General features: G+C 28.7%; 1 protein-coding gene across 1 annotated transcript; it reads right to left on the bottom strand.

The window, feature by feature from the left end:
* Nucleotides 1-2,131: 2,131 nt before the first annotated feature.
* Nucleotides 2,132-2,521, bottom strand: HELRODRAFT_162936 (hypothetical protein; the record flags this gene model as incomplete). The annotated part of the gene is made up of 1 exon (XM_009024985.1): nt 2,132-2,521. The coding sequence occupies one exon, from the start codon at nt 2,519-2,521 to the stop codon at nt 2,132-2,134; it is 390 nt and encodes a 129-aa protein (XP_009023233.1).
* Between the last annotated feature and the right edge of the window lie 10,326 nt (nt 2,522-12,847).

Here is a 12,847-nt window from a genome sequence, read left to right as displayed (position 1 = left end):
ATTTAAAATTATCTTTCATTGTTTTATTGAAAATTTTTACAATTCACTAATTTTAGGCTCTGATGATGGTTACCTAGTCGAAACAACGTTGTTAGCCACGACATGACACAAGTTTTTAATAAATATGAATTGCAACAATTACATCGTGTTGACTCAATTTCAAAGAAATTAATAAATGCAAAATGGGCAAACATATTCAACGTTCCTAATTATATATATATATATATATATATATATATATATATATTAACTATGGACCTGTGGATATATATGGATATAACTAATATATATATATATATATATATATATATATATATATATATATATATATATATATATTGATGAAAATTACAGCATGTTCAGCGTTAGTTTACTTCCAATTTAACTTATCGATTTTTCATTTAATTAATTAATTTTCATTCAATAAAAATGAGATGAAAATTGTATTATGTATAAATCTTTAGCTCAAACAAATGATATTAAATGACAGTATTAAATTTAAAAATTAACTATTTAAAAAAGCGATAACAAAAGTTGAAACTTGTTACATTTAACTAACTTCTAAATAAAGCGATTTATAAAGTTCAATGTTGTTTATAAAGGTTGCAACGCGTTCCTGAAGTGAAATAATAAATAAAAATAAATTATTAAACTTTGTATATTAACTAATTTGATGAAACGAATATTATTGTCACATGAAATACAATTCAAATAAAAAAATGAGAATACAGGAGATTTATAATCGACCACACATTATTACAAACTCAGACAAATATCACAAAAAATACCTACAAAGACAATAACGAAGATTAACTATGCATACAAAAAGAGGTGCAATAAAAAATCCGGATGAGCGGCGTGATGGCTCAATGGTTGAAGGCGCCAGGTTTTGCTGCTGCAGAGACTGGGTTCGAAGACAAAGAGGTCCCCGCCTATTATATGCAATGTGCATGATGTGCGTATTCATATACGCTGTGTGTGTTTGTCATTGAAAACTCTGAAGCAAGCGCAAAAAAGAGAGTAATCTTTAATCACGAAATAGCAATTAGTAGAGAGATGCTCAACAATAACACAAAGATCAATCAATCTTCGTTTAGCGTCCAGAGACCCGGTTTCCCGAGATAAAACGTTGTTTTCTTTGCCATCAACTTTTTGCGCCAAATTAGACGATCAGTTTATTCATTTCAATTAAATTTAGAGCTTTCATGTCTTGCTCAATTGTTTGCGACCAGGACTTCTTTGGACGGCCTTTGGAACGTGTGCCAGGTACTTCAAAAACAATAACACAAAGATACTGTATCGCAACAAAAATACTTTCCAACATAAAATTGCAATTAGATTAGTTGATTGAAAATTTTTTCTGTCTAAGTCTAAGATAAAAAAGTAGCAAAAACTTTGTTTTTTATATAAACAAGTTAAAAGACGATGATAAACATACGATATGAATTATTGAAAAATTGAAACAAAATTAGATAAAAGCTGAAAATTCAGCTTGACAACTCAACAATTGTATCTCCAACAGTCTGAACCATAATTATATATATATATATTTATATATATATATTATATATATATGCAAATTTAATTATTTATATATATATTAGAGTGCATCAAACGCCCTTAAATATTTTTAACTTTTTATTTATATTTTGGCTATATGATTTTCATGTTCCATTTTATGAAATAAGACAAGCTAAAAAATTAGAATTTTTGGTTAATATTTAAGGGGTCCACATTCAACGTGAATATTTATAGATTTTATATTGTAACGATATCAATGTAAATATTTAAGTTATATTGTCCATCAATTTAAAAGTAAACAGCATATAAGAAGAAGAAAGTGTCATTTATAGCAGAAAATACGCAAATGTAAAAAGTTTGAGAACATCATTACAGTTTCACAGTATATTCACACATTTTAATAATCGTTATTATTGACTTTCGTTAATGATCGCTTTCTCTCTCTTAGATTAGGAGTTTCTTTCTTGTGGCTCTCAACAACTTGATGGATGTTCTGGTAATGCTCTTTTAACTTGGCTGCTTCTATAAAATCAGCACTGCACTCAGCACTGTCATTGAGAACATGTAGACAGGTTTTCTTCTTTGATATCAGGAACGCTGGGTGGCCTGGTCATTTTTCTATGTCATCGTTTAATAAATCCATGTCCATTTCTAAAAGCTGGACAATAAACCATGAATCCCCAGTAACCGAATTGCCAAGTCTTGTTCTTTCAATTATAGCATCAAGAAACTTTGATTTACCAAATCCTGTCCCGTAAAGATCTTGGGGAAGCTTCAAATCATCAGGTGGTTTTACTGCTAGCAACTTCTCTACAAAGTACTGCATTTCAGGTTTAGGAGTACCATCACTAAAAATAGCCAGTGTAACCATTTCTGGACACAAATACCACAAGTGACGTTTCAGAGCTTTTATAGCACTGCCAGCTATATCAGAACTGATAGCTGTGTACTTGAGAAGATTTTGATATAAACTCAAATCTACAGCAGTTCCACAAGTCATCCACCAGTTGCATATATTAAGCGCTCAAAGTCAATGAAACTGCGCAATTTAAACTGCTAGGAAACAGTAATGATTGGTCCTGGATGTTTACAACTTTTTCAGTGCTTCTACTGCCAGGTGGGAAGTTCTCCAAAACCACACACAGCAGAAATCTAGTTCAATGATGGTGCCACACCGCTTGTCTGTTCCTGGCTGATATGCTGGAACTCCAAGTAGTTTGTTGCTGGTATTATACCCGACAGATACAACAAGTCGTTCAGCTAAATCATGTGCTGTCTGGTTCACCATTAGCTTTGAATCCAAGTGTAAGGAAGCATATCTTGGTGGAACCCAAAACAAGATATGCATAGACAAGATATGCATATTATTTTTCACAAGTAAATATAAAATTAAGAACTGTATAAGAGTTAAGAACTATATAAGAATTAAGAACTATGTATAAATATATTATATGAATAAAAGCAGTATTTTAAACTGACTCATATGCGGCATTGCGCATAATGTTTTTGTGTAATTTTTTCATAACTTTGAGGTCCTTGTGGACCCATTAGAAATAAAAATATTTCAAAAATATTTCACACAGTAACTACTTTCTACAAAAGGCATATGCTAAGTTACCAGCCGTAACAATTTTTTTCATGAGGGCGTTTGATGCACCCCAATATATATATATATATATTGGGCCAATAACATATATATATATGTATGTTGGCCCATGTATATATATATATATATATTTATATATATATATATACATGGGCCAATAACCATGTTAATATAGACATAAAAAACGACATAAATATTTCTCTTCAACGATTTTCATATTTTTAATTGCAACAAATTAAACAAAAAACTCGACGGAAATTTGAAAAACTTATGAATAATGGAGGAGTATGTAGAATTGCTAATTTTGATCGTTTCATAAATCTCAGTAATCACGTTTTAACAGAAAAAGAATTTTTAAATCTAGGCATCAACTGTCATTTTTATAAAAAAACCTAATAAAATAGATAAGATAATCGAAATAGAAAAATTAATGAACGATAATGTTGAATATGAAGAGAAAAATTTAATTACCGTCAATCCTTCGATTGGTATTCAGTTACAAGCTGAATCCAAGAAAGAGACAATTTTAATAGCAAATTAATTACAGAGGAAATAAGAAATGCCGCCAAACAGTTGAAACAAAACCAAAATATTGTTATCCGTCATGCCGATAAAGCGTCAATGTATGTCATTCTAAATAAAGATGATTATTTTGGAAAAGTGAACACAATATTAAACGACACCACTAAATTTAAAATAATAAAAACTGATCCTACAACATCACTAAAAGTCAAACTCAACAAAATCATCCACAAAATCAACAGACATTGTCCCAATGATAAAATTCCTCCTTTTTTTGGCGAATTCCAACCTGGTTACCTTTATGGTAATGTGAAAACTCATAAAACTGACAATCCATTGAGACCTATCATTAGTAAGATTCCTACCGTAACATATCCAATAGCCAAAATACTATGTAAACTCTTGACTCCTTATGTTCCCAACGATTACAACTTGATATCTTCACGCGAATTCATCGAAATTTTAAATACTAATTCATCAGCCAAATACATTGCATCACTTGATGTAGAATCCTTATTTACAAACGTACCGGTGAAAGACACAATTGACATCATTACCAATACAGTTTACAATTCAAATATATCCCCCATCAACATTCCCAAATCTCATCTCAAATCGCTTTTGGAAATTTTTACAACCGAGGCACCCTTCATAAGTCCAACAGGAAAAATGTATAAACAAATTGATGGTATAGCCATGGGTTCGCCACTAGGAGTACTTTTCGCTAATTTTTATTTAGGACATTTAGAAAACAAGACGTTTGAACAACATCAACATTTAAAACCACACATTTACACTCGATATGTTGATGATATTTTTGTCGCATATGATGAACAAGACATGATCAATGAACTCGTAACCACGTTTAATCATTCAAAAGTTAAATTCACAATTGAATTAGAAAAAGAAAAATCATTACCGTTTCTGGATGTGCTCGTTAAACATGATGAACGTAATTTCAACATCTCAGTTTATGTGAAAGAAACAAACAAAGGAATTTGTCTTGATGGAAAAAGTGAATGTACGAAAGAATATAAACTGAAAACTAACAAAGCCTTCGTAAACCGAGCAATAACACACTCAACTACTCAAAATGACATCAATACAGAATTGAATCGCATTAAAAAATTGCTTGTTAATAATGGTTATCAAATATCAGATATTAACAATGTAACTAAATTTAAATTAAGAAATATCAGTAACAACAATATTAATAACTACAACAGAGTTACCAGTAACAATATTATCGCCAACAACAATAATCTTTCTATTGATAATGATAACTCCATTGCCAACTATAACATCATTAATAACAACAACAATAACAGTAATCTTAATAATGATAACGATAACAACAACAATAATTTCAACAATAATCCCTATAACAATATTATTCATAATACTAATAATTATAACGAAAGCATTGTCAACAAAAACAACGATGAAGTCAATAATAACAACAATAATCCAGATACTAATCACAACATCATAGTCAACAACTTTAGTAACCAAAACAACACCTACTACAATAACGCCAAAAATAATAACAATAACAATACTACCAACAACAATAATAATAATGATGAAGATATTATTCTATATTACCGCAACATCATGTCCACTTCATATAAAACAGATGAAAACATTTTAAGAAAACTTATTTACAACAATATCAAACCCGTCAATCCCAATTGCAAAGTTAAGTTAAGAATATATTATAAAAACGCTAAAACATCACACATGATAATCAAAAATAACTGTCAACCCAACAACAATTCCATCATGAAAAATAGTCATCTTATATATGAATTTTCCTGTCCCATTGGTAACTGTGTGCACCAAACTTCTGCATATATAGGAATGACCACCACTCAACTTTCTCGTCGACTTACCATGGACAAAAGAGAGGGTGCTATCAAATCTCATATAGAAACAACACATAATACAACATTAACACGTTCAATTCTCGACAATAACACAAATGTTCTTTACAAAAACTCCGATTCTTAAAGATAGCCGAAGCCATATTAATAGAAATAAAAAATCCAAAATTAAATGTTCAGCTACAGAGTATAACAGTACTTCCGACTCACAAATACATAATATAACAGTACTTCCGACTCACAAACAGTTATCTAAACTAATTAATAATTCTCTCACCGCCAATAACAACAATAACAACCACGTTACCACCACCAACAACCAAGTTACTACCAACAACAATGTTAACCATGTTAGAGATGCCAACGACCATGACAACAACACCAACAATAATGTTAATAATTGCGGTAACAACACCAATACTAATGTTAACAACAACAACATCATCATTGTCAATAACAACAATAACAGCAGCAGCAACAACAATAGTAGTAATAATAATAATGATAATAACAATGACAATGATAATAATATAAACTTGGAAACATGAATATTGTAGTATGATTTTTGTTTTTTAGTTTGTTGATTTACTTTATGGTCGTTTTTTTCAGCAATTTTTAAAATTTTAATTTATTTTGTTTAATTCAAATATATATCTATGTAAATAATTTAAAGTTAATTTTATCAATATGTTAAACATATAGTATATAATAATTAATAATAATATTTTCAAAAATGTTTCACGCTTAAAATTAAGTTATACTGTATGACGTCTTTTGTTTATAAACGGTAATTTTCGTTATTATTTAAAAATATTTTGCACTGACGATGATATATTTTATATCGAAAAAGCTTTTTGCAATTATTTATATTAATAAACATGAACAATAATAATTTTAGTTTTTTACTTAATAAATTAAAAAATTATAATAAAATTTTAATTAGAAAACTTTAAAAAATTAATGTATAAACATAATAATTGTATTAACGCGGTTGATTTTCTTGAAAACTGTATCGTATATGCTCTAAATCCTAATATATATATATATATATATATATGTATATATATATATATATATGTATATATATATATATATATATATATATATATTAGGAAGAAGACCAAGTTCTATACAGTTGTTCAAAAAATCCACCGACGATTCAGCATTAACAAGTTTTATGGTTGATTTTCTAATATTTTGAACTAGTTCTTTACAATTAAGTCTATTCAAAATGTTGAAATCCATTTTATAATCGTTTATGATTTTAATTGTTAAAATTAATCAAGCAAGATCCAATTTTTATAATCGTTTATTTTTTATATTATTATTAAAATTATGCATATAGATCTATTTCGACGTAAAGTCATCATCAGTGCAATATATTTTAAATAAATTCTATTAATAGTTAATTAGTTGTATTTTTTAATATATTAAAATAAAATAAAAGTAACGAAATAAAAACGCAAAGGTTCATTGAAATTAGTAAACAAAATATTTGAAATTATACGATTGTTCATGCTACGTGGCCGTTGTCAAGATGGCAACCAACAATGTCACAAATTTGAAGCACGAAATTAATTAGAATATCGTTTCTATTATTATTATTATTATTATTATTAATTATTATTATTATTATTATTGTTATTATCATTATCGTTATCATTATTATTATTATTATTATCATCATCATCATCATTACCATTATTATTATTGTTGTTGTAGTTGTTGTTCTTTTTATTGTTGCTGTTGTTGTTGCTATCGTTGTTTGTATTGTTGTTGTCGTCGTCATCATTGTTATTAAAAGTATTATTATTATTATTATTATTATCGATGACGTTAAAATTATTGGCAACAATGTTGACGTTGTTAATTAATCTATGCGTAGGGAGAGTTGTTTTAATTTGTTGTTGGTTGTTCAATGTAGGTTTTTGCATTTCTATTAGAATGGCTTCAGCGAGTTTAAGATTTTGATATTGTTGGGTACTATAGATGATGGTTGTGTTGTCATTTAGTCATCTGGTGATTGTTGTGTTGTGTTTGTCAAGGAGATGGGTTTTAATGGCACCTTCTCTCTTATGCATCGTCACCGTGATAAATCCGTGGTAGTCATGCCGATATATGATGATTTTAGACGCATACAATCGTCAACTGGACAGGAAAATTTATATATGACATGACTACGTTTCAGTTGTGATTCAACACGTGGTGTGCAATTATTTATTAAGATGAGGTTTGATGTTTTAGTGTTTTTATAAAAAATCCTTAGTTTGATTTTATCATTAGGATCTGTAGGAATTATATTATTTTTTATTATATTCTTCATTATCAATTCATCGATTTTATAAGAGGAAGACATGAAATTACGGTAGTACAGTATAATATCCTTCTTTTTGTTGTTATTATTGTCATTATTAGTGTTGTTGTTATGGGTGTCGACATTGTTATTTTCGTTGCTATTATTTTCAGGGTTATTACAGATGCCGTTGATGTTGTTGTTTCTATCATTGTTGTTATTGTTGTTGTTATTGTTATTGAATTTATCGTTAACCTGAATAATGACTTTTTCAATCTGATTTAGGTCGTAGTTATTGTTAACAAGTAATTTAGTAACACGTTTGATTTCCGAGTGAGCATGTTCAACTGTTGTCGAGTGTGTAAATGCGCGATTGATGAATGATCTAATTGTGCTGATTTTATAATCTTCAGTGCACTCACTTATTCCATTTAAGCAGATGCCTTTATTGGTATTTTTTATGTAAACAGAAGTTGTAAAATTATGGTTGTCATGTTTAACAAGAACATCAAGGAATGGTAGAGATCTATTGGCTTCGTGTTCTATTGTGAAATTAATTTTTGACTGGTTGAAGATCATTAAGAGTTGTTGAACATAGTCTGGATTGCTATATGAGATAAAAATGTCGTCTACGTAACGTATATAGATATGTGGTTTAAGTTCCGGATGTTTTTTGAAAGTTTCGCTTTCTAAATATCCTACATAAAAATATATACATATTACATATTAATAATAATAATAATGATAATGATAACGATAATAACAATAAAAATAATGATAATAATAATAATAATAATAATTAATAATATTAATAATAATAATAATAATAATAGAAACGATATTCTAATTAATTTCGCGCTTCAAATTTGTGACATTGTTGGTTGCCATTTTGACAACGGCCACGTAGCATGAACAATCGTATAATTTCAAATATTTTGTTTACTAATTTCAATGAACCTTTGCGTTTTTATTTCGTTACTTTTATTTTATTTTAATATATTAAAAAATACAACTAATTAACTATTAATAGAATTTATTTAAAATATATTGCACTGATGATGACTTTACGTCGAAATAGATCTATATGCATAATTTTAATAATAATATAAAAAATAAACGATTATAAAAATGGGATCTTGCTTGATTAATTTTAACAATTAAAATCATAAACGATTATAAAATGGATTTCAACATTTTGAATAGACTTAATTGTAAAGAACTAGTTCAAAATATTAGAAAATCAACCATAAAACTTGTTAATGCTGAATCGTCGGTGGATTTTTTGAACAACTATATATATATATATATATATATATATATATTTATATCAAAATAGATAACGTCGAAATGATCTATCTGCAATAATTTTGATAATTTCATAAAGTTTGTTAATAAAAATAAAGCTTCAATTTTAAATCTTGTCGATAAAAATTTACTAAGACAAATTGAAAATTCGAATACAAGTTGATAAACACTAATAAATCGGTGGAATTTACATATATATGCAAATATTTTTGCTCACTGAGCATTAACTAACTTTTTGAAAATACACTCAACAAATCGTATTTATTTAGAACATGTGACATAATTTGGCTGACATAGTTGTTTCGGTGTAAACACTATCTTCAGACCCTTGTTTGAAATACAGATATTGCTATAAATGGAAATGTAAACCAAATAAAATCAAATAGTATTTAAAATGTTACGTGTTTACAATAGGTTAAATAAAATAAAATACTGTATGAATAAATATTTGGAAGAGTTACGTTAAAAGCAAAATGTTACTTTGAAATGTAAATGAATAATTAATGAAATAAATTATAATTTAATATTAAGATAATATTAAAACAAATAAATAATTACATATTTACTTAATAATCTATTAATTAATTTACTAAAGTAAACTAAAACAATACGGCTGTAGGTAAAAATTTTTGCAAGTGTACATACGGAAGTTGCACGTGGTATGAATGTTTATTGTATTTTATTGTATATAGTTGAACGAACAGTGCGAATGTATATTATCAAAATGGTATACGTGATATATTTGTAATATTCATGTGTAGAAAAGTATCAAATGAATATGACAGAAAGTTATAGAAAACAGATATGCATAATATATGAATAAATAAATGATGTAAACGATTAACTAACATTAACTAACTTTTTGAAAATACACTCAACAAATCGTATTTATTTAGAACATGTCAACGATGTCAATATTAAATATCAAATAGTGGGGCCAGCGATATTGTTTTAGTAAGTCGGGTAAAAAATTGCGCATTAACCGGTTGAAATTTGTCTAACGTCGAACGATACTCGTATCGTTGTTGTGCGCGTTAACGACTTGAATCTTCATGCATATTTTATCTCTATAAACTTCTCTCATATTCATTTGATACTTTTTTACACATGTCACGTATATCCATTTTGATAATACACATCCATACTGTTCGTTCAACTAAATACAATATAACGGTAACCAGAAAAAAAGCATTCAGGAAAAATGTCTTCAGAAAAAATATCTTCAGTAAAAATATCTTCATTCAAAAAGGTCTTCCAGAAAAAATGCCTTCAAGAAAAAAAGTCTTCAAGAAAAAAAGTCTTCCAGAAAAAAATCCAACGATACTATTTTATTTTTAAAATATTCATACATACAAAAATGAAATTACATTTTTACATAAAAAATTTGTTACAATAAAAATTAATAAAAATCATAATAACTTTATTATGTTCTTTGTGTATTAATATTATCTGAGAGGTTTATTGGAATGGATTATAGGGTTGTTAAAGCGTTAAAGCATGTGCCAAAAACGGTTCTAGGACAATTACCCCCCGGACAAATACCCCCCGGACAATTACCCCCCGGACAAATACCCCCCACGCAAATAACTCCCTGGACAAAAAACCCCCCGGACAATTACCCCCCGGACAAAAAACTCCCCAAACAATATACCCCCGGACAAATACCCCCCCACGCAAATAATCGCCCGGACAAATACCCCCAAAACAAAATACCCCCAGGACAATTACTCCCCGGACAATTTTTGTTTTCAAATTATGATTTATATTATTATTAATATTAACAGACAATACGAGACGAGATAGAATGCAATTACTTATTAATTTATAATTATTGTAATGATCATCAGATACACTTTTAAATACAGACAGCCAAAAAACACAAATCGTTGATGATAAAGAATTAAACATTATGCAAAAGACCATAAACATATAATTAAGTAAATTGGTTCTCAAGCTTTCTAGCGCAAATTGGCATGTAAATTTAGAACAATCAATGATGATTGATGATGAGAAAGCAATTCGCATGCATTTAATCAATAGTGTAATTTAAATTTAAAAAAAAAATAGAATTTTATTTCAAGGTTTCTTTGTGTATTAATATCATATAAAAAGTTTATTGGCATGGACTTTAAAGTTGTAAAAATTTTAATCGTTATTTTATTCTGTTACTATGGAAATTATTGAAAATAATAAAGGAAGTCAGAAGTTGTGTTTGGAAGGGTATATGTATACAAAAAAATTGAGTAGAGGAGCAACGATTCGTTGACAATGCTCTAGAAAAACATTTTTCAACTGTTTAGGAGCAATTTCAACAAACATTGAGGTAAATAATCAATATATCTTTTTATTTGTTAATCTGATATATAAATACAAATTCATTTCAATATATATATATTGTCTTTACTAAATTATATAATTAGATTACTGAAATAAAGTGTCAAAAAGAACACAACCATGTTTCAGAACCCGAAAAATTGCAAAAGCGAAGGTTTTGAATGAAATGAAAAAGACTGCTATACTATCTTCTACGGCCAAACCGAGCCAAATATATGCAGATGCTTTATCGGGGTTAGATGAAGAAGACAGAGCAAATGTAGGCCATAAAGATCACGTGACAAAAACAATTAGAAACCAACGCCGCAAAAATATTCCAATTGAACCATCCAATAAAGAATTCGAAATACCAAAAGCTTGGCAGATGAGAGAAGGCAACGAAAATGTCATCATCTACGACAGTGGAGCCAATCCATTCAACCGGATAATTGTTTTTTCGACATTCGTGCAATTACAACAAATGGGAAGAAGTACTAGGTAGTTACATTTTATTTATTTAGGAAGAATGCGGCTTATTAAATTAATTAGTTACTTCGAAATTGAAGTTCCATCTGTAATTAAACCACTTCGCTTATTTTTGATATATATTAACTATTATATATTTGCAGATGGTTTATGGATGGTAATTTTAGCTTGTCTCCAAATATTTTTCACCAACTGTACTTTATTAGAGTTGCCTATCTTAACCATTATGTAACATGCGCCTATGCCCTAATGACATCAAGAAATCAGGCGTCATATGAAGAAGTTTTTAGGGCAATTAAAGATAAGGCGCAAGAACACAACATAATTTTGGCTCCAACCACTGTTATGTTAGACTTCGAAATTGCCCCCAGACGTGCCTTACATGATATCTTCGGTGCAAACGTAGAAGTTGTAGGATGTTTTTTCCATTTGACACAGTCAACATGGAGAAAGGTATAGTTGCATGCTTTGTTAACTATTTTTAATCAATTGTCATTTTGCCAGTTTGAATGAAATTTTGCTATGGATTTTTTATTTTTTATTTATTTGGTATCTCAAATTCAGATAGCAGAGCTAGGTCTAACAACCATTTACAAAGAGAGGGATGATGTTAGACATTTTGTTGGCATGCTAGATGGCATTGCTTTCTTGCCAATAAACCGTTTGTATGATGCCCTCCAACACCTAGAAAGGAATATTCCAGATGTACCCGGACTAGAAAATCTTTTCATTTCGATAAAACATATGGTAGAGGGCCCTTCAGGAACAACAACAATAATAATATCAACCAAATTAGGTTGATCCGAATGCCTGCTCTATTTCCGCCCGAAACATGGAACGTTTTTACGATAACATTAAATGGTCATGAAAGAACTAATAACGTTTGTGAAGGTTGGAATAATAGTTTCCACAATTTAA

Source organism: Helobdella robusta (assembly GCF_000326865.2).
Source record: "Helobdella robusta unplaced genomic scaffold HELROscaffold_4, whole genome shotgun sequence".
NCBI lineage: Eukaryota > Metazoa > Annelida > Clitellata > Rhynchobdellida > Glossiphoniidae > Helobdella > Helobdella robusta.
The sequence above is the reverse complement of the archived record's forward strand: the minus strand, read 5'-3'. Positions and strand labels throughout refer to the sequence as shown.